Source organism: Prionailurus bengalensis, chromosome A1 (assembly GCF_016509475.1).
Source record: "Prionailurus bengalensis isolate Pbe53 chromosome A1, Fcat_Pben_1.1_paternal_pri, whole genome shotgun sequence".
Taxonomy (NCBI): Eukaryota; Metazoa; Chordata; class Mammalia; order Carnivora; family Felidae; genus Prionailurus; species Prionailurus bengalensis.
Genome location: NC_057343.1, coordinates 191,490,241 through 191,513,132, shown reverse-complemented (window position 1 = coordinate 191,513,132; position 22,892 = coordinate 191,490,241). Strand labels below are relative to the sequence as shown.

Here is a 22,892-nt window from a genome sequence, read left to right as displayed (position 1 = left end):
TGCCACCTCGGGCTGGTTGATAGGATGGATGCCAGTTGCCCTTAAACTTGCTGACTTTGACATGCAGTGTAATCTTGCCTCTTAATTTGAGGTACCTTTATCACAAGGGTGTACATGGCCCCAGACGAAATGACCCCAGAACACACTCTCCTTTGATGTTAGAGTCCCCTGTGATATTCAGAGCTCCTTCACCTCAGGGGGCAGTGAATTTCTGGGTTAGGTAGGAGCAAGAGCCCGTGAGGCCCGGCTTCAGCTGGTTACACTTGAGCATCTTTCTCTGCAACACCGTGTACAGGGCGGCACAGTTCCTGAGGAAGATGGCAGACCCCCAGTCCATCCAGGAGTCGCAGAACCTTTCCATGTTCCTGGCCAACCACAACAGGATCACCCAGGTGGTAGCAAATTCCTTGTTCATCTTGGCCTGGTGTCCCAGGACACAGGCAGGGGCCTGAAGTGTGGGTGGACCATGAGCAGGGGAACTCAGTCCAGATCTAACATCTCCACTTGCTATTCATGAATTAGCAGACTTAAGTCTCGTCTCCCAGCCACAGATGACTCTTTTACCCTCTGCATATTTTGTTCTCTGAAAGCCTTCTCACCTGTGTTCTGCCCCACGTGAGTGAGGGTTCTAGAGTTTGATGGCATTGTTTTCTAATCCTGGACCCTCCACTGACCCATTGTGAGACCTTGAGCAAGGTCTAAGCTTCAGTTTCCTCATCTGTAAGACGGGGCTGTTCTTTGAGAATATGAGACTCTATCTCCTAGGACTGTTGTGAGCCATAAATGAGACCCTGTATTAAACGCCCTTAGTAATCAGAGTGTGACAAATGGTAAGAGCATGAGCTGCTGCAGCTCTCCTTACTGCCACCACTTTGCCAGGCACTCCCCTCGGCTGCGACTCTTGAGCTCTGCCCGACTTAATGTAACCCGTCTTGCTCACCTGTCAGGTCAGCCTAACCGGGCACCAGCAAGAGTGTGAGCAGGACCCTGGCTGAGAGGGGCCGTCCATCTTGGAAGCGTTTTCAGGCTCACATCTGTCTCAGGGATGCTACTGGCTTCACTGGGCCCTTCCTGCTCCCAGTTGACTGCAGAAGGCTGTCAGGGTTGAGGCTCCATGTTTCTTTCCCGAGACTCAACCCCATGTCTCAGCCCCAGGTTGTCTGGGAGGGGCACCAGCAGTGCTGTCCACGGCATTCCCACAGGGGGGGCCAGGTTGCGTCTTTGGAGAGAAAGAGCCTGAGACAAAGACCTCAGACTCTTCTCTTGTGGGAAATGCTTCTGTACTGCTGTGTCCTGCCGGGAGGGGCACACCTGCTGGTCCCCCTCTCCTCCCCTGGGCTGGGTCTTTCTGTCATCGTCTGAGATGTCATGACTAAGTCCACACCCTCAAAACTAAGCCTGGATCACCACAGGCCTGTTGCTGGAAAGCTGAACTGCTTTTCAGCTCAGCTCAAGAAAGTACTTTCTAACTGTCACAACTGCCAGGAAATACAATGGAGGACCCAGGGCAGGGGCAAGTTCCTTGCCGTGGGAGATTCACATGGGAGCTCTGACCTGTCACGGGCGGGCGCATGATGGGGGGCATAAGGGGGGATTTGCAGAAGATTCAGGCTCCCTCCACCTGGGATGGTCAGGGGGGCGGTGTGGGTGGGAGGAAGCAGGAGAGGGGCTAACCAGAGGGGGCCGCTGCTGTTCAGTGTCTCCATCAGCAACTGGAAGTGATCCCAGGCTACGAGGAGCTGCTGGCAGACATTGTCAACATCTGCGTGGATTACTACGAGAACAAGATGTATCTGACCCCCAGTGAGAAGCACATGCTCCTCAAGGTACAGCTGCGGTCACCCCACCCCCACCCCCAGGGCCGGGGCTTGTCCCTTCACTTCCTTCTTACTTAAAATCATTTTTTAAAAAAACATTTATTCTTCTTTCTTAATTAAATGCTGATACAGATCTTACTGCACATAATTTTTCGTAACCTGCCTTATTTCCTTTAATATGTCACATACATCTTTCCAGATGTGGTTATGGATATTTCTGCAGTGTAATTTTTAATGGCTGTTACGTGTCCCATGGTAGGTGGACATTGTTATTAAACAAATCCCCTGTCGTTAGATATTTGTTTGCTAAACGGCACGGAACACTCTTACAGCACAGCTTTTGTGTACGTACTCTTGCCAAGTCAGACGTCCTGGAGGAGAAATTGCCTACTCAAAAGAAAAGCAAAATCTTCAAGTTTTTGCTGTATTTCGCCAAAATGATCATATTTGTTCCGTCAGTTTGCAAGTTTCGTTTTTAATTTATCAAGTACTATCTATTTTAGAAAATCTGGAATGTATAGAAAAGCACAAAAAATGTATATCTCTCACAGTCTTTTCATCCAGAGGTACTACTTTTAGCGTTTTGATGTATTTCCTTCTAATTTTTTCTATGCTCGACATGTTTTCAACATCTGCAATATGCATAAGTTACGTGCGCGTATCATTTGCGTCCCATTTCATTAAATGTATCTGGAATATTGCGCAGCCACTAAATAATGTGCTCTGGATGTGCTTGCATTTCTTTAGCCATCAGTCCACCTCTGGCTGCTTGGGTTGTTCCTGATCTCTCTCGGCAGAGATAGCACTGAGATGAGCCACCTTCCCCATGTTCTTATACACGCTGCACGGTCCTTTTGATTCTGTCTTCCCCAGAGTCTCCCCTTCATTGTTCTCCTGCTGGCTTTATTTTTCCTCCTCTCCTCCAGGCCACCCTCGCTATTCTAATGCCAGCCCTGTGGGGGTTCCCTTCTCTCCATCCCCATAGCACCCTAATGAGGTTTGCAGGACAGTATGGCTCAGTGACTTGTTCACTCCGGCTTCCTCTGCATAATCAGAGGTCCAGCAACTCACCCAGAGCCTAGTGGCCTCTCACCCTCATAGCTCTTCCCCAGATAGCTGCTGCCACACCCTGGGGCACTAAATCCCAGTCTCCCCCCTCCCCCGAAAAGCCCTCCTAGATGCTGCCATCAGATTCTCAAGCCCTTGTTTTCTCTCGTTGGCTTTTTTTTTCAATGTTTATTTTATTTATTTATTTTGGGGGAGAGAGAGGGAGAGAGAGAATCCCAAGCAGGCTCCATGCTGTCAGCACAGAGCCCGATGAGGGGCTCAAACTCATAGATCGTGAGATCCTGACCCGAGCTGAAATCAAGAGCCACTTAACCAACTGAGCCACCCAGACACCCCATCACTGACTGACTTTTAATCACTTTTAGTTCCTCCACACCTCTGCTTCCCAGCCTTCTTGCCCTCAGCTCTCTGCCTTTTTCCCAGCTCAGATGCCACCAGGGGTGCCACTCCCCTGACAGGGAAAAGTCTGGCGCACACCCTGCAGAGCATGGGGACAGGATAGGACTAAGGGGGATGCGACCTTAATGGTCCTCCAGTCCAGTCCCTTACGTGTCAGATGTGACTTCCCCACGGAAGCTGCTTTCAGCCTCTTCGTTCAGGCCCCCTTCAGCCTCACTGTGCATTTGACAAAAGGAGCAGAACATGTCAGCGTTCGAGAGCTATTAGAGGGACAGGCATATCCAGAGTCAACCTGCCAACCTGCTCATAGAGCACTGTCAGGCAGGGAAGTCGCCAGTGGCTCCCTGGCAATCTGTGCGTTGTTTTAGCTTCTTTGAGGAGAGAAGTGAATAGCTGAATGTTCATTCAACACTGAGGAGGTATTCACAAGTACCTGTGATGTGCCAGACCCCAGGGATGCAGGAACAGACTGGCTCAGCTCTTTCCTTCAGGAAGGATCTGAATGTGTAAATGTTGTCAGATCTGGGTTCAGACCCTGTCTCTTGACTTATTAGCTATGTGACCTCAGCAAGCTGGCTAACCTCTCTGTGTCTCCAACGCCTCATCTGTAGAATAAGGTTGTTGTGTAAACTTGATTCATGATTGTTGTCAGAATTAAGGAGAATACCTGGTGAAGCCCTATGCACAGACTCTGGCCCACGGTAAGGACTCAACAAGTGGCCACCGTAATGAGATACTAAAGGGCAGTCTGAATTTCTTCGTAGAAATAAAATCTGGGGTTGAAATTAGATTTATGTCTCCTTTCTTTATGTGAAGACACGTGGGTTTTGAGATAGAACGTGTCACTACATAATGTACATATGTGCACGCCTCCTTTTTTTTTTTTTTAACTTTTCCAGTGGTTGTGATGGGCTTCTGTGCTCTGCCTCTTCTCACTCTAGGTAATGGGTTTTGGTCTCTACCTGATGGATGGAAATGTCAGTAACATTTACAAACTGGATGCCAAGAAGAGAATCAACCTCAGCAAAATTGATAAGTTCTTTAAGGTCAGAACCTAAGGCTGGGGCTGGGACTGAAGGGTGGTCTTTCTGGGGAAAAGAATGAAATCGGCCAGCAAGCAGTGGGGCTTGTTGATTGAGACACAAGCTCTACAGAGTCCAAGAGGAGGAGGAGGATAGAGTGATCAGGCCTCCAGCTGCCAGGAGAAGGCACTCACTATGGAAGCCTGGCCGGTTAAAGTCAGACATGCTCCCAGTCTCAGGATTTGGCTGGGGTTCGCCTGGGGGGCCTTACAGTTCTTTCTGCATGTGGCTTTTTTCTCTTTCCTGAAATCCCTTGCTATCTCAACAAAGAGGTGTATCCCAGAAGATAGTGCCTGCTTTCATTTTCTGTATATATTAGAGCTCACAGAGGCAGGAGGATTAAAGACTGGATTTTAAATTGATCCACATTTGCAAAATCACAGCCTCTTCTGGCCCCGGGGGGCTCCCTCAGCTTGCCCCTGCCTCTGGGCATAGTGCCTCATCATCGGCCATTATACACTCAGACCTTTGCAATGCCTCCAGGGTTTGATCTTCTGGCCCCAATTTTTTTTTTTTAAATAAAACCTTGGGGTTAAATTAAGCCTTTGGGGTTTTCATGAAGGGATTTCCTGCTTTGGGATTGAATTCCACAGTGTTGGTTCATTCTAGCATTGGGCACTTCAGGCGTGCAGTGGAGCCTCAGGGGTCAGATATGGAAAATCCTGGTTTACATTAAAAGCAGAACCCCTCAAAAATGTGGCATGGGAGACACTAGCCTGGATCCCACTGACTCTTCTAAGTTAAGGGGGAAGTAAACCACCAATAGGCATCCTGTGGCTTTGCTTCTTTTCAAGGCTGGAACTTTCACTTTGCTCTGGAGCTGCACCAAACGAAGACAGGGCTCATCACGGAGACCATGCAGAACCCACCTCTGCCCTGAGTCAGCGTGAATGAGATAGGGGTGGGGTTGAGGCATACAGCTTTGCCATAGTCAGGCCTGGGTTTTAGTCTGGCCCTGCCACCTGATAGCTAGATGATTCTGAGAAAGTCACTAAGCCTTTCTGAAATGGAGTTCATCAGCCTGGAAAATATGAATGCCAAGGGTATCTACTTTCTAGGGTTCCCCTTGGGATTTGGTGGGAATTACATAGGTGAGTCACAGCCCTGGATTACAATCTTGGCTCCTTGACTTCAAGTTGGTTTGACTTTGTGTGAAAATCACTTCAGCTGTCTAAACCTCAGTTTTGTTGTCTTTGACATGGGAATGATAATAGTACCGACCTCACACAGTATTTGTGTGGATTGAGATACTGTTTTTTGTTGTTGTTTTGTTTAATTGACTAGGTTTTAGAGCAATTGGGCTCACAGCAAGATTGAGCAGAAAGTGCAGAGTTTTCCTGTTTACCCCCTGACCCCCGCCATGTACAGCCTCCCCCAGTATCACAATCCCCACCAAAGATACATACTTTTACAGTCAGTGAACGTACCCTGACACATCATTATCACCAAAGTCCTTAGTTTACATTAGGAATCACTCATGGGGTTGTACATTCTGTGTGTTTTGACAAATGCAGCATGACACGTATCTACCACTGTCCTAAAGATCTTCTGGTCTTGAAGTGCTTGACTGCATAGAAGCTAACAGTAAATACCAGCCTCCTCTCCATTTGTCTTGGTCTTCAGTTAGGACTTGTCTGCCCTTTAGTGTTCAGTGTTATGGTTTCAGTTACTTCACATTGTAGACTTTCTCAGGAAGGCCACACCTAGCCAGCGGCATCCAGGTATCCACTCCTGGCCCAGAGTTTACAGCAGCAAGAATCCACTAACCACTAACCCAGAGAAATTAGAGCAGAACGAACCCTGCCCTGGGAGGCAGGCCTTCTGGTCCTCATCTTTCGTCCATTCTTCTTGCTGTGTGACCTTGGACAAATCACTTTGCCTCTCTGGGCACACTTGCTGGAACACAGGTTGGTTGGAGGCAGGGGAGGACTTGAACGCTGTCTGGGACTCTTTCTGGTTCTGAGGTTACACAGTAGCATTATCAGAAGCAGAAACTAGGGGTCAGCCCAGAGGTGCACGGAAGCCTGCTTTCCCCTGTGGAGGGCGGCCGCCCGGCTCTGCCCTCAGCATCTCACGCCTTGTGTTTGCTTCCTTTGCAGCAGCTGCAGGTGGTGCCCCTTTTCGGCGACATGCAGATAGAGCTGGCCAGATACATTAAGACCAGTGCTCACTATGAAGAGAACAAGTCCAAGTGAGTGCCTGCCATAATGTCTCTTGGCTCCCGCGAGGACGCCCAGCCCGGGCAGGGGGCCGAGGGGCCACTTCAGCCCCTCCCCCCTCCCCAGAGCCCTGGGCAGGTGGATTCCATCGGAACACTGGCACCCGGCCGGCGGGAAGGGAACAGCGGAGGGTGCTCTGAGCCCTTTTGTATCTGACCTTTGCTGCCAGGGTTCAAAAGTGCTCAGAGCACAGCCACGCCCCTTCTCTGTCCCAGCCGTGACCCGTGCCTCTCAGAGTGGGAAAGCAGGAGCCTTCCTTCCCTTGAGAAGGGGGTACTGGCTGGCCCTCAGTGGTCGGGTGGAGCAGGATGGTGGTCTTTTTCATCACCTTGGTTCTCTCCTCAGATTTGAGTCCATGCAGTAAGTATGTCATTGAATATATGGTTTGGATAGTTCCCCCTACGAAATGGGTTGACAGCCTCAGCTTAGATTGTTTTATAAACCACCATTCTAGGTGACCTGTGCTGGGATCTGGGGTGTCAATGACTCCTGGAAGGTGGGGGACATCCAGCTACAGCCTTGGCCACTCTGGGGCTGTTAGGAAGGTTTCTTCTGTCTGCATCTTTCCCAAAGCTGAATGAATATGACCATTCATACAGAGAGGGGCTGACTGCCCTTTAGTCAAAAGTGAGGGCTTGTGTCTGAAAAATATATAAATGGAGTATCCCTGAACCCCACCAGCCTTGAGCCACTGTGAAGGAGTCTCATCAAGGAAGCCGGTTAGTCTCTTCATAACCTGCTGGCTGCTAGTATGTGAGGAGGTTTTCTAGGAAAATCATGGAATTGAGAAGGCTGCACTCATTTCCTCATGTTTCCTACATGGATTCTCGACCACCTGAAGTTGGCTGGGAGAGGTGACGTGGCCACAGTGGGGTGTCGGAGGTTTGAGAGGTCGTGTCCCCATCCCTGTACAAATAACCCAAAATATGAGTCATGTCGAAGTGTAAATGTGGGGAAATCTGTCACCAGTCCAAGCATTCTTATCAGGGCCACTTCAGAGATCCTTTTGAGATATTACATTTTCCCCAAAATGTTTATCTGCCTCGTTTGGTGCCTGTGCTTAGTCTGCCTCCTGGGTCACCCAGCACCAGATGACAGAACAGGGTGGAGGGGGCTGTCTTTTTTCTCTTGGAGAAGGAGAGTAAAGACTTCCATTCATTGGTTTCCTCTCCATTTTAGGATGGTTTTCCCAATGGTATCTTTCCAAAGAGTTGAGGAGAAAGAAGAGAGGCAAGGAGAACAAGAAGAGGGGGGGAGAGAGAGAGGGGGGGGAGTGAGGGGGAGGGGCAGAGCATGCCAGCAATACCCCTCTCAGAGCGATCATGTTGTCCCTTTCGTGGAGTCCTTCCGTGTTGCCAGGTCACTGCCGAAAAAGAAGGCAGTCCCTTTAGGTTTCCCCAGGCCCACCCCCAGTGGCCCTTCCACACAGCTTCAACCCCAAGATGTCAGTGCTGACAGTCAGTAGGCAGGTTTGGGGACACCCCCCACCTTGCCTTTTCTTTGCTCAATTTCCAGTTCTATGTAACCCTAGAGAGGCTCCTCACTCATATAACTGGTAAGTACCATGGACACCAGGTATCTGGAAAAGCCTGTGATTGGGTCTTAGAGGAGGAAGAAGACTATTCCACTCAGCCTGTGGCAGGCTCTCTTGCTGGTGGCTGGGAGGCCTCTTGGGTCCACCCAGGGAGGCCAGACACATTTGGCTGAACACCAGGTGTAACCAGTCAGTGGAAGGAGCCTGTCCCACTGAGGCACCTAAGGCCAGAACCTGCTCCAACCCTGTGATTTTCTGCCCAGGTGGACATGTACCCAGAGCAGCATCAGCCCCCAGTACAACATCTGCGAGCAGATGGTTCAGATCCGGGATGACCACATCCGCTTCATCTCCGAACTCGCTCGCTACAGCAACAGTGAGGTGAGCTCACTCTGGCTGCTGGGATAGAGGCCTGTGGGGGCTCAGGGTGTGAAGGAGTAAGGACCAGCCAGGAAGGGAGTGATCACAGGGATGATGGGGAGCAGGGGTGAAGGGATACATTTCGGAGGCAAAAGGGCACAGTGGCCAAGAACATGGAGTTTAGAGCCAGGTAGAACTGGACTTGATTCTGGTTCTGCTACTGACCTTAGCAAGTTATGCACAATCTCTATGCCTCAGTTTCCTCATCTGTAAAATGGGGGTTGTGGTATCTGGGAAGGTTCATTGAGAGGATTAAACAGTATATTGCATGGAAAACACATCATGCCCAGCAGATAACAGTGGCCCAGTAATGGTTTATCTGCACATGATCCAAACCATCTCCCCCCTGGATGGCAAGAGAACACTCATACTCAAAGCTCTATCTAAATATTTTTAAACTACACAATAATAAATTATCATTGTAACACCAGAAAATGCAATTAAGGACAGAAGAAGAAAAGAAAAATCTCTTATAATCCCACCAATTACATGTTCACTGGTGTTAAATTTTCTTTTCTTTTTTTTTTAAATATGGAAATACAGTCAATGCACATACCTCAGAAAAAATGCAGATATGCAAAAGAGGAAAAATCCATCACGTAAAATTCTACCAACCATAACCAACTATGGTTAATATTGGGGTTTATATATTCTCCTGGACTCTTCCTATATATACCCTTATAATAGATTTATATGTTGGTTTGAGAAACACAGGTCTTCTGATTTGAACCTGGATGACTCTGCACTATCCCACATTTGCTCACTGGTTCCATCATGTGGTTGGCGGCCAAAGTGCACATGCTTTCCAAACCCAAACCCTGAAAATGTCTTTGATCAGAGGACAACATATTTGAAATGAGGGCAGCCAGACAAGTGCACACAATGTGATCATTAGACAGCTGGCCCATATTCTTCTGAGGGCTCCGGGAAGGCATGGACCAAGGTCAAGCCCAAATCTTTGGCTTTCTTAACCATATGTGCCAATCATCTGAACTTAAGCTCTGGGAATAATTTCAGTCCTGGGGCCTCCTTCATCCTTGTCAAGTTTTGGTGTGATCTAAGAGTGAATCTGGCTTCAAGTTATTTTTTAAGCTATGTTTTATACATGTGTATATACCGACAATTGTCATTCACAATAGTTATATTCTGTAAAGTGGGCACAAACACTGGATCAGCAAAATACTGAATGAAGCATTGCTCCTAGACAAAGTACAGAGTTAACTTCCTGTGAAACTCTGGTCACCTCATTTTCATAGACTGATCAACGTGTATAACCTTGTTTTCGATATGTGTCTATTTAAAGACACCTTATGTAATTAATATGTATTGTTGATTCATTAACAGTAACTCATATCCAACAGCACTATAACTCATGTCCCAACAAAACTTATCTAAAACATGAGTTTTTTCCATAAAGCACATCATAGCCTTCTTACAGTTAGAATCACTAGGCAGAACATTAGCATTAAATTTGGAGGCATTTTTAATAGTGAAATCATCAGCAGAAATGCAAAAATGTGGAAAACATGGCATTAAATAAACCATGAGAAGGACACTTGTATATTGTATGATTACTGAAACCAGAAGGCAGAGACTGGCCATTTTTGACCTCAGCTGGGAACACGACTTTCTGATTTTTCACCACTGGGCACATATCTGCAAATGACCGTTAAGGGTACTGCAAGTATTGACTTGGAGATTACAAATAAATTTTAGTGAGTAGGCAAACACAAATACAGAATCCACAAATAATGAGGACTGACTATGTATATATGTATATGAACATAGATACCTGTATCCACGTATATCTATGCATATACATGGGCATACATCCATGTGTCATTATGGAATATGTCACACTCAAATAGATGTTTGTCTTCAGTGCTTTTCAATTGGCGAGTCATGTCTAGTGAGTTGTGAAATTAATTTAGTGGTTTATGATTAGCATTTTTGTGTGAAATAGGATAGAAAGAGAAATTCTCATGTGTTCAGGGTAAAGTTGCTTCATGCAAAGTTGTTGCTTCATATATATGGTTAAGCTCTCCTTGCAGGTACGTGTCCCTGAGTTGCTATGTGGTGACTCTGGCATCACACAACCTGAGGTTAAAGCCTCAACCATTTACAAGCCACATGGCCTTCAACAAAGAACTTGTCTGAAAATGAAGGGGGTATAATAATAGCACTTCCCTTGTGTTATTCTTGGGGGAATCAGTGAAATCATGTATAAAAGTGCCAGCACATACATGGTGAGGGTGACGGCCCGTGTTCCCCAGGTGGTGACAGGCTCCGGGCTGGACAGCCAGAAGTCAGACGAGGAATACCGTGAGCTCTTCGACCTGGCCTTGCGGGGCCTGCAGCTTTTATCCAAGTGGAGCGCCCATGTCATGGAGGTGGTAGGTGTCCCTGAGGGCAGACGGCTTGCCCTCCCCTGTCCCCTGCAGACTGACCTCTGTTCACATGGACTCCTGGCTGCCTCTGCCTCTCCCTGAGCACTCTTTTTTTTTAACAGGCATACTGAAATGGAATTTGCGTACAATACAGTTCACTCATTTAAAATGTAAAATTCATTGGTTTTTAATATATTCACAGAACTGTGCAGCCACAGTCATTTTCAGAACATTTTTATCAGTTCCAAAAGAAACCCTGTGCAATCCCCTCCCCCATTCCTTATCCACACAGCCCCAAGCAATCTGTCTTCTGTCTCTGTAGATTTCGCTATTCTGGATGTTTCCCATAAGTAGAATCGTATACTCTGTGGTTATTTGTGTCTGGCTTCTCTTACTTCACATCTTCAAGAACCACGACCCACGTTATAGCATGAGTCAGAACTTCATTCCTCTTATGACTGAATTACATTCCCCTCTGCATGCTCACACCACGTCTGACTTTTCCATTCACCTGCTGATGGACGTTTGGGTTTTTCCTCTCCCCACCAGTACTCTTGGAAGCTGGTTCACCCCACAGACAAGTTCTGCAACAAGGACTGCCCAGGCACAGCGGAGGAGTACGAGAGAGCCACGCGCTACAACTACACCAGCGAGGAGAAGTTTGCCTTTGTCGAGGTGGGTGCTGACTCCGCACGCATCTCGCCCTCGGCTCCCCCCCACCCCCCGCAAGGCTGCTGCTTGGTGTCGACCCTGGTAGCCATGGCAGCCTCCTTGTGTGCTTTTGCTTCCCTGACCCCCTCCTCCTGCCTGAATCCGTCTCTGGCATAAGCTACCATTCAAAAATGATTAGAAACTCATTCTCCGGGAACTTGGGTGGCTCAGTCGGTTGAGCATTTGACTCTTGATTTTGGCTCAGGTCATGATCTCAGGGTCATAAGATTGAGCCCCGCGTCAAGCTCTATGCTGAGACTGGAGTCTGCTTGAGAGATTCTCTCTCTGTCTCTCCCTTTGCCCCTTTCCCCTGCTCATGCTCTCTCTCTCTCTCAAATAAAAAATAAAATAAATGAAAAAAGAAGGAACTTTTTCTGTTCCTAACGATCCAAAGGAAGGCATTCACTCCACTAGAAAAATGGGCTAAAGGAAGACAACAGAAGAGACAGGGACAAGTGGCCAAAAGAGATAAGAAAAATGCCCAGACTGATGAGTGATCAAAGAACTATAGGTAGAAACTGAGATACGATGAAATGGCAGATGTTGGACCCCCAGGATTTAGTGTCTGATTTTATCTTTTCTTTCTTACTGCACATCATCTATTTTTGTTCTGCTTTGTGGGCTATTTCCTTAAGATCAGCTTTGTCCTGTGTATTTTTTATCATGCCTGTTACATTTTTAATGTCCGAAAGCTCCATCTTGTTCTCTGAATGTTCCTTTTATAAACGTCCCTGTTCTTGTGTCAGAGTATACAGTACCTTCATGAGGACAGTATAGCTCTTTTTATCATCTTTATTGAGGCATAATTTATATGCAGTAAACTGGATCTATTTAAAGTATATAACTCAAAGACTTTTGACAGTTGTATACACACCTCTGAACCACAAAGGTAAGATACAGAACATTTCTGTCCTGGCTTCGACAGCACCCGTACTAGAATTAGAACAGTACAGAGAAGGTTAGCATGGCCCCTGCACAAGCACGACACACAAATTCTCCCCTTAAAGACTTGGTGCCATTTGCAGTCTATCCTCCCGCCATCCTTGTGCCCAGTCACTTTTTTTTTGTCACCACAGATTTGTATTTTCTATCATTTTTCATAGTTTGTAATTTTTTGTGTTTGGGTCTGCTACTCACCATCATAATTTTGAGTTCTATCCACATCGTGTTGTGTATCAGTAGTAGTTCCTTTTTATTGTTGAGTGTTATTCCATTGTGTGGATATACTATGATTTGTTTGCCCGTTCAACTGTTGATAAACGTTGGGCCATTTCCAGCCTTTTGGCCAATATGAAAAACGTTGCTTTAAAGATTTGAATATAGGGGCACCTGGGTAACTCAGTCGGTTGAGCGTCCGACTTCGACTCAGGTCATGATCTCGCGGTCCGTGAGTTCGAGCCCCACGTCGGGCTCTGTGCTGACAGCTCAGAGCCTGGAGGCTGCTTCGGATTCCGTGTCTCCCTCTCCCTCTCTGCCCCTCCCCTGCTCATGCTCTGTCTCTCTCTCTCAAAAATGAATAAACTTAAAAAAAAAAAAAGATTTGAGTATAAGGTGTGTAGATATAGGTTTTTATTTCTCTCGGAATGGCCGTATTGTAGGTTTATGCTTAACGTTTTAAGCAATTGCCACACGGTTTAACAAAGTGGAAGTGCCATTCCATATCGTCACCAACAGTACATGAGAGTTCTGTTACTCTACACCCTCACAGTCCTTGATGTTGTCAATTTGATTTATTTTAGTCATTCTAATGGCTGGTTAGTGAAATCTCATTGAGGTTTTAGTTTGTATTTCCCTGAAGACTGATGATAACGAGCATCTTTTCACGTGTTTATTGGCCATTCTTATATCCTCCTTTGTGCAATGTTGTCTTCTGAAATTTTTTGCCCATTTTTTAAACTGGGTTTCTGTCTTCTTCTTGAATTCTGGGAATTCTTTATATGTTTGGGACTACAAGTCCCTAGTCTTATATATGTTGTAAATATTTTTTCTCATTGGGGACTTTGCCTTTTCACTGTTTTAGGGATACCTTTTGAAGAGCACCTCTTTTTACATTTTGATAAAGTGTAACTTATCAATTATGTTATGGTTTGTGATTTTTGTGTTCTAGCTAAGAAATCTCTGCCTAGCCCGAAGTTGCAAATATTTTCTCCTAAGTCTAAAAGATCTGCACACTCATCTGTGTTTGGAATTATTCTGAAATATCTTCACTCTCTATCCCTTCTTTTGCCTCACTATTTTAATCCTAATTACATCTCTAGCCGAGAGCCCAGATTTTTTTATGGCATCATGTTCCTTTAAGGCTTCGGTCCCATTGTTTCTCTACACCAAAGCTTCTTTCCAGCAAAACCATCATACGTATTGATTCTAATGAAAATCCTCACCTCCTAAACTTTGTTTTCACCATTTCCCCTAACGTCAGATGTTCTATTTATTCCTTTGAGGTTTAGAGGAAGGAAAAAGATCTTAGCTTCTTAGCTCATTCATTACTTTATTCACTCCTTTTCAACAAAACTTTTCTGACAGCCCACCTCAGGCCCAGGCAGTGGGCACAGGGTGTGGACAGCACTGCTGGGCCCTGTTCCTGCAGCACTTACAGCCTGGTGCAGAGGGAGGAGGTCTAACACATCATGAGTGTTAGACTCATCATGGGTGTGATAAGTGCAGTGGTTGGTAAGAGGCTGATTTGGCATGTGCTATTCCCTCCCCTCCCCTCAATCTAGGTATTAGTGCTTGTGGCTGATAGGGGCCAAAAGATCAGGTTTGTTGCTGGGGAAGCTGGACTAGGGATGTGACTTCCAACCAATGCCACCCGAGACTTCTTGTTCCTCCTCCGTGCCATTTAACTTACCCACTGGGAAACAGACAGAGCAACTGTAGAAATACATGCGTCTCTTCCTCAGGATGGGGAGGGAATGGTTATTGCCAGGACAAGACAGGAACCCAGGCAGACAGATCTCAGAAGAGATCTCCAAGGCAGGCCAGCATACACTCATCACAAAACCCGCCCCCACCTCTGCAGATAGATAAGTGAGTTAAAGGTCTAGGGAGGAGGTAAACAGAAGGGCAGAAGCTTTCCCTCACCTGAGACTTCTACAGAGATATTGTTACCTGGAGGAAGTCCTATGGACTCCACAGCAACCGGCCAAGTTCTTTCGAAAGCAAAGATGGTAAAAATTCTATAGAAAATTTTATGGTCAGAAGAGTTCTACTTGATACAGTCTGTGGGTGCATGGTATGTAGAGGGGCCTCTAGAAGTCAGAGTGGTCCACAGAATGTGGTCTGTGAATAAGCTGCCATTTGTCACCAGTCAGCAGGAAGATAAGGACCTGGTGCCAGAACGAAAGTCAGCTACATCGTGAAGCACACCGTTCCATTTAGCTGACATCTTTGCTGTGTAGCAGGACTTTGTTGATGAAGAAAGCAGAGCACTGATTTCCCATGCAGCACATGTTTCTGACCTAGTTGTGAACGGGCACTTTGAGTAGCACTAGCCCCTTGCTTCCGGACCCTCCCTGCAATGTGGTGAAGGGTACTGGACAGATAAGTGAGCTGAAGCACAGTGAGCCTGATCTTGATCTGTGCCTGGCCAGGTGATTGCCATGATCAAAGGCCTGCAGGTACTCATGGGCAGGATGGAGAGCGTCTTCAACCAGGCCATCAGGAACACCATCTACGCGGCCCTGCAAGACTTTGCCCAGGTGACACTGCGTGAGCCCCTGAGGCAGGCGGTGCGGAAGAAGAAGAATGTCCTTATCAGGTGGGTCTTCAGATGGCCCTTTTCAAGAGCACATCTAAAATCAGGGGGTGCTAGGTGTAGACGACAGAGCATGTTCCTGTCTCAGTCAGCTTCCAGAGCAGCCTCTGAACACACACACAGCTTACTAGCAAGTTCCAGCAAATTCTAGGAGGCCTTCTTAGAAGTTGGACGTTTGAAATGAAGCCTCAGTCTCTGGGTTTGTAGCCCATATCCACCATTAGCTGTGTGCACTGTCAAATAACCTACTTTCTCTGAACCCCAATTTTCCTCATTTGTAAAATGTGGACGATAACTTACTTCATTGGCTGTTGATAGAGTGAAATAATCAGTGTGTAGACCTAAGCACACAGCAGCATGGAGTAAGTATGCAACAAGTATAAGTTATCATTAAACTTTTGAACATGCAGAGATGTAACTGGACTAGTGAAACGCCCCTGTAATGAGAAAAAAAAAAAAATTAGGCAGTGGCCCTCAGAGTCACCTGGGTGCTTGTTAAAGTGCAGACTTCTGGACTGTAGCTCAAGCCTGAGAAGCCAGCCCTTCACCCCGGGTGGTTAGATACAGGAATTCTAAGACAAGTGCTCCTGGGCCATCTCAGACTCTAGAAACAGGCTTGCAGGGCTTCCTCCCACCAGTAAAACCTACTCTGAATATTGGTTCTTCCTTCCCAGTGTCCTCCAGGCAATTCGAAAAACCATCTGTGACTGGGAAGGGGGCCGAGAGCCGCCTAATGACCCGTGCTTGAGAGGGGAGAAGGACCCCAAAGGTGGATTTGACATCAAGGTGCCCCGGCGTGCTGTGGGGCCCTCCAGCACACAGGTAAGTGGCTCTGGGAACAGGCCAGCTCTGTTGACTCAGAGGCCAGCCAGGCCATGGTAGGTCATCCTGGCTGGACTGTGGGGTGGTGGGGCTGGGTGGTCCTCAGGCAAGAGGGGCAGGGTCCAGCAGCTGTTCTAGTCTTATTCTGCCATCTTGTTTTAATATAGGAGGGAGGACTACCAGCTTAAGATTCAGGAGACCTGGATTCTAGTCCCAGATACCTGTGTGACCTCGGGCATGTTACACAGTCTCCTTGTGCCTCAGTTGTCTAATCTGGCAAATGGAGGTAATACCAGGACTGGCTATCTCCTAGCCCTGTGAAGTTTAGGTTCCAAAGTGTAGGAGGAATTTAAAGTAGAATTTATACGCATCTATCCTGTCCCTCTGTAGTGAACCCTGGCCCCTTCCCCTGAAGTGACATCCTAGCTTGGGAATTTATAAGTTCTGCCTCTGACTTGCTGTGTGATCTTAGGCAAGCACCTTGACCTGTCTGTACTTTAATTATCTTCTCTATTAAATGAAAATTTTGAATGAGATCATGTTACTGACAAGTATTATCACCTCAAATGCATTAGTATCAAAAGCCCTTGACCCCTTAGAGAGAGTCTAGTAATCAGAGATACTCAGAGTTGTTAACCAAAGCTTCTGAACAAGAGGTCACCTGGGATTTATCCAAAGTAGTCATATAGTTGTTAAAAGCAAAACAAAAAAAAAGTAAAGAATCTGGGCATCTTGGTCAAATCCTTGCCACTTACTTAAGGATAAGCAATTCCTGGTAGGCTTTTTGAGGAATTGGAAAAAAGCATAAGGGTCCATTGAACTTTCAGGGGTCTTGCAGGAACTCCCACTTCACATGACCTTTCAGCCTCTCTCAGCTCTGAAACCCTGAATCTGAATCATCTGAGATGAGCCATGTGAGGCCCACCGCCTCCCCTTCTATGTGTGTGTGTCTGTGTCTGGGCAGGGGCCGGGGACGAAGGATGGGCCAAGACGGGTTCTCAGCCATGTCACTGTAACTTCCTTGGCTTCACAGCCCACGGGCCAGTTTGCACTAATCTTGCTGGTTGTGGAAATCCCAGGGAAGCTTCTACAAATACTTCTATGTAATGTCAAGGACCACAGACCTTTCCAGCCTAGGACACACCTCATGGGTGTTTCCATAAGTCCCAGGACATGAGTGAGGGAGACCCGGACAAGGCCAAAGAGAAAGTGGAAAGGAGGAAGAGGGCCACACAGGCAGGGAGGGAGGGACAGAGAGGAGGAATACTTATGTAGGTGGTCTGAGAGGGGAGTGTGACCACGAGTTAACCCCCAGCACCACCAAATCATATGAGGCGGCATAGATGCATTTTCAGTAGACTCCTGAAGTCAGAGCTGGAAGAGCCCTTAGAGACAAGCTAGTCCCAGTGCCCTCCCTATTTTACAGATGGGGAAACTGAGGTCCGGAGAGGGGAAGTGACTTGTCTAAGTCACAAGATGAGTCACAGGCGGAGGTGGGACGAGAACCCAGGTCTCCTGACTCCCGCCCCGGGGCTCTGTTAGGGCCTTCAGAGCACAGGAGACAGGGGCATCTAGCAGAGCTGGGCTGCTGACTGATCTGATGAGTTAAATAGAAGCAGGTGGGAAGAGTTCCCCCTCTTTTATCGATGAAATGGATTTTCAAATAGAATTTGATGTAGATCAGTCAGTTCCACATGGATGGTACTTGATGAATCCTTTCCTTGATGACTCCAAAGGCCATCATTAGAATAGTGCTTCTCGGTTCTTAGGGATGATCAGGCCTGCCCAGCAATGGGGTTGCAGAGGGTGGACTGTCCAGTAAACTGGCCACCACGGGGAGCTCTTGCACCACCAAGGGAAGTGCTGTGGCAGGGGCGTGTGCCCCTCCTCTCCGAGGCTGCGTGCCCGGCCCAATGCCAGGGGCATGGTGGGTACGGTCCTAGAGGAGATCCAGAGGCAGCCAGCACAGACATGGTGGCAGAGGGAGGTTGGAGCTTCTGAGAGGTGGTCGGCAAGTGGCCCCTATAGCAGTCGCGGCGGCTTTCCCACCGTATACAATACCTCTTGCTTTTCTCTCTCTCTCTCTCTCTCTCTTCTCTCTCTCCCTCTTCCCTGTCTCTCCTGCCCTCCCACCCCCTCCTCCTTTCTCCTATCTATGTCTTAGGCCTGCCAGTGGTCCCCGCGGGCTTTGTTTCACCCCACTGGTGGCACACAGGGCCGAAGAGGCTGCCGATCCCTGGTATTACACCGCCTGGCTGGGTTGGTTGGGGTATACTTCTCCAGGAGGCAGCAGGAATGGACTAGCCTGGCTCCTCAAGGCCCCTTCCAGCCCTAACATTCAAAGGCATATGATGTGGAAAGATCTAGATTAGCACTTGCACCCTTTGCACTTAAGGCCCTCTGTAAGCGGGAGTTGATTGTCTAGTAGACCTCCTGTGTAAGTACCAATCTTCACCCGCTTTCCTCCCAGGATTTTGGTAGGCTGTGCAATGCAGCTGGCACCACCAGAGGGCGCCATCGCTCAGTCATGGATTCAGAGTGCTAAGGGTCAGAAGCTTGAGGTGGTTGGGTGGGAGGCTTGTTCTGATCATATTCTATTTCGCAGTTCCTCAAAATGTTAGAGCTGAAAGGGACTGATTTGAGAAAGCATCTGGTGCAACCCCTTCGTGTTAGCAGATAAGAAAACTGAGGCCCAGAGCGGGACTTCGTTGCCCAAGGTCACACAGCAAGACAGTAGCAGTGCCTGGCCTTAGACCCGAGTCCACGGCTCCACCCATGGCACCACCATAGCCAACCAGTAAAGCAGAGAGTGACTCCAGAGTGACGTGAACTGAAGTTCTCCTCTGATGCCCATGCCCTTGGCCTAGCAGAGCAGGCAAAAACCTGGGCCTTGAATGACTTGGTATTACCGGGTCTACCTACCCAGGGATGCCGCAGACCCCAGGCAGGACTTCCTCCCGGGCTGGGCAGTCTCCCTCTTGCAGGTTTATATGTTCCAAATTCACTTCTCCAACCCTAAACTGGTGCTTCCTTAAGACAGTGCTTTTTAAGAGCAGACATCTGCAGGAAAAAAAAAAAAGAAAAATATAAATACAGCACAAAGAAACCTTTACCCCAGGGTAGAGAGCCAGCCCTTGACCTTCTCATCTTTCTTTCTCTTTCAAGCTGTACATGGTGCGGACCATGCTTGAATCACTCATTGCAGACAAAAGTGGCTCCAAGAAGACCCTGAGAAGCAGCCTTGATGGACCCATCGTCCTCGCCATAGAGGACTTCCATAAACAATCCTTCTTCTTCACGCACCTGCTCAACATCAGTGGTGAGTCGCAGTGGGGAGAGGATGGGGGTCCCAGGTTCCAGACCAACTAAGGCCTTAAGACCAAAAGTCGCAAAGAAACGTGATCATTGACCAAAAGGGACACATTTTGCCCCTGAAGAAGAAAATACAAACTTTTCTGGTGGGCTTGGAAAGGCCAGGCCAGCCCAGCTATTCTGACTCAGCTAAATTTGTGTGGTAGACATTTGCAGTATATTTGTCATGAAGTTCTTAGAAGAAGGAATTAAAACTGCCAACATACCTGCAGACGTGGCCAGGCACTTGACTATCTTGTTGCTCCTAACAAAGGCAGCTTTCAGGCTGTACCACAACCCTGTGTTCCACAACCCTGTTCTCCTGTCAGCAGGATGCCTATGCAGGTGGGACAGGGCAGGGTGGAAGGAGAGCAGCATCCAGGGATGTGGGATTGGTAATGCATCTGTTGGTGCTGAGAAGAGTGATCTTAACCAACAATCCAAGCTTCTCCATTAGAGCACAGCCTAGGAGCCTTCAAGGCTTCTCAGTATATGGAAGTTAGAATTACCATGTATAAGGATGCAAGGAGCAGTTAAAAGTAGGCACCTGGGGACCTGGCTTGACACCGTGTTTGTATAGCAAGCATGCTTTTCACACTCGGATCGTGGCTTTTCAGGACGGCTTTGCAGGGGGATGATGGAAACTGGGGAGGCATCTAAAGCTCTAAAACATTGCTGCTCTCTTCCCCCCAAGGGCTGCTACTGAGAAGCTTAACAAATGGTGTTTTCTAAATAGATGTTAGACTGGCTTTCGGGTATAAGAGAGCAGGATCTACAGACCAAGTCATGTTTTATGAGTACCTGCTGCATACTAGTACAGTGGCAAGAATAGCAATGAAAGCAGTAAGAACTAAGTTAATAAAAACGGCAAGAAGAAAGATCTTTTGGTGCTTCCCGTGTAGAACCCACGACTCTTTCTGCTATGCTTTCAGAAGCCCTGCAGCAGTGTTGTGATCTGTCTCAGCTCTGGTTCCGAGAATTCTTCCTGGAGTTAACCATGGGCCGGCGAATCCAGTTTCCAATTGAGATGTCCATGCCCTGGATTCTAACAGACCATATCCTGGAAACCAAAGAACCTTCCATGATGGAGTAAGAGGCAGGATTGGGTCAGCAAGGAGGTTCCCCGGGTTCAGATGGTAGTTTTGCTAGTGAGCTATGTTCTTTCCACAACTTTCCAGATTAGGCAGTGTGCCCCACCAGGGAGAATGCGTATGCCAAGGATCACGTGACACCAGATTTCACTCAGCCTTGCAGATAGGTTCAGGGTTCTACCAGCCCAGCTGTCCTTCCTGTGCTTTGTCAGTCTCAGAACAGCCATGCTTGGAAGGTAGTCATCTCTGGGCATCAGGAAGCTGATATCCTTAACTACCATCTGATTTCTTTTGGTCCCAGACTAATTTTTTCAGACCTTGGATTTATTAACCTCATGGTGTTTTGATTTCTGTGGAAAGACTGTAAAGTAAGTCATCCCTAAAGCAGGCTGGAAACATCAGAATGCTGGAAGGCTCTCTTCTAACCCAGAGCCTGTTCATCTTTTCACCCAACCCTTCATATGTCCCAAGCCGCATCAGTCAGACTGCCTTGAGAGAGATTAGTAAGCTGCTGGCCTCTGTTCTTCTCCCTCAGGTACGTCCTCTACCCTTTGGACCTGTACAATGACAGCGCCTACTATGCTCTGACCAAGTTTAAAAAGCAGTTCCTGTATGATGAGATTGAAGCTGAGGCAAGTGACGTGCTTCCCCTTTCGTTCCTATAATCTTATTCCAAGCGTCTGGACTTTTTAAATCTGGAGCTGTTGGCACAAAGTGGGCTGTCTTCATCTGTTCAGGCTTCTGTACCAAAATACCACAGACTGAGTGGCTTATCAACAACAGACATGTATTTCTCACTGTTGTGGAGGCAGGAAGTCCAGATCAGGGGTCCAGTACCACCCAGTGGGGGCGCCCTCCTGGGTCACAGACTTCTCGTGGTATCCTTGCTAGTGGAAAGGGTGAGCGAACTCTCTGGGGTCTCTTTTATAAGAGCACTAATCCCATTTCTGAGGGTTCCACTCTCATGATCTAATCACCTCCCAAAGTGAGGTGATTCCTAATACCATCACCTTTGGGGGTTAGGGTCACAACATAAGAATTTGGTGGGAGCATACACTTTCAGACCATAGCAGTAGGGGATCAATGACTTGTTCTGGAGAGTGATCTCTTTTTATGACTTTTTTTTTTAATTTTTTTTTTAACATTTATTTATTTTTTTTGAGACAGAGAGAGACAGAGCATGAACGGGGGAGGGTCAGAGAGAGGGAGACACAGAATCGGAAACAGGCTCCAGGATCTGAGCAGTCAGCACAGAGCCCAACGCGGGGCTCAAACTCACGGACAGTGAGATCGTGACCTGAGCCAAAGTCGGCCGCTCAACCGACTGAGCCACCCAGGCGCCCCATGACTTTTTTTTTTTTTAATTGCAGGACAGTTGACACCCAATGTGACATTAGTTTCAGGTGTACAACACAGTGATTCTAAAACTTGACATGTTATGTTATGTTTACCACAAGCGTAGCTACCGTCTGTCACTATGCAGCACTATTATAATCTCATTCACCGTATGGAGATTGATCTTTACAAACATCGTGACCATCGAAAAGGAACCAGACCAGGATGATGGTCTTTCTTTTTCAAATATATTAAGGAATGGCAGATGATAGTAATGCATGGGTAAAATCAATTTTCTGTTGGGTCTGGTCTGGTTGGGTTATTTGGCTAATAATAATAACAACAGCAATACCACCTATCAATTATTATATATCTGCCTTTTGCCAAGGGCAGGGATAAGCACTGTAGAGAGAGACTTATCAAATAAACTTTGTAGCAGTTTAAAGAAGTGTGTGCTACTATCTATTTTACAAATAATAAATCTTAGACTTACAGTGGTCAGTTATTACATCAAGGTCACACAGCTTACAGAGTCACTTTCTAGTACTAGTAGGACTGAAGTAACCATCCTCTCAACCATTAAGGCTGTTTATTAGAGAGTCATTCGATAGCTTTATTTCTGTACTGGTCAGGATAAGCTAGGTTATGCTCCAGTAACAAATAATCACAAATTCTTAGTACCTTGAAACCAAAGGTTTATTTCTCCATTATGGATTGACTGGGGGCTCTGCTCCATGTGGTCTTCAAGCTGGGACCCACCTGGAACATTCACTAATTGCCATGCCAGGGGGAAGTGTTACTGGTACTCAAAGCTTCCACCAGGAAGTGACACATGTCATTGGTCAAAGCAAGTCACATGACTGCACCTCCTTTTCAAAAAGGAGCGAGGAGGTACAGTCCTG

General features: G+C 47.2%; 1 protein-coding gene and 1 non-coding gene across 7 annotated transcripts in view; both read left to right on the top strand.

The window, feature by feature from the left end:
- CYFIP2 (cytoplasmic FMR1 interacting protein 2) overlaps positions 1–22,892 on the top strand; it is a 129,634-nt gene that overhangs the window by 35,257 nt on the left and 71,485 nt on the right. For 4 of the 6 annotated variants that reach the window (XM_043597309.1, XM_043597327.1, XM_043597293.1 and 1 more), the window contains 13 exons: positions 296–392; positions 1,698–1,826; positions 4,226–4,330; positions 6,466–6,557; positions 8,383–8,500; positions 10,813–10,932; positions 11,476–11,601; positions 15,228–15,394; positions 16,066–16,213; positions 18,378–18,452; positions 19,379–19,532; positions 20,497–20,653; positions 21,191–21,287. In XM_043597309.1, the coding sequence (XP_043453244.1) occupies positions 296–392; positions 1,698–1,826; positions 4,226–4,330; positions 6,466–6,557; positions 8,383–8,500; positions 10,813–10,932; positions 11,476–11,601; positions 15,228–15,394; positions 16,066–16,213; positions 18,378–18,452; positions 19,379–19,532; positions 20,497–20,653; positions 21,191–21,287 (1,585 nt within the window). The remainder of the gene's footprint in view (positions 1–295; positions 393–1,697; positions 1,827–4,225; positions 4,331–6,465; positions 6,558–8,382; positions 8,501–10,812; positions 10,933–11,475; positions 11,602–15,227; positions 15,395–16,065; positions 16,214–18,377; positions 18,453–19,378; positions 19,533–20,496; positions 20,654–21,190; positions 21,288–22,892) is intronic. The other 2 variants (XM_043597333.1, XM_043597302.1) reach the window with 1 other exon arrangement.
- LOC122496613 lies at positions 12,547–12,648 on the top strand. The gene has a single exon (XR_006300878.1). It is a non-coding gene; the product is annotated as a U6 spliceosomal RNA (small nuclear RNA).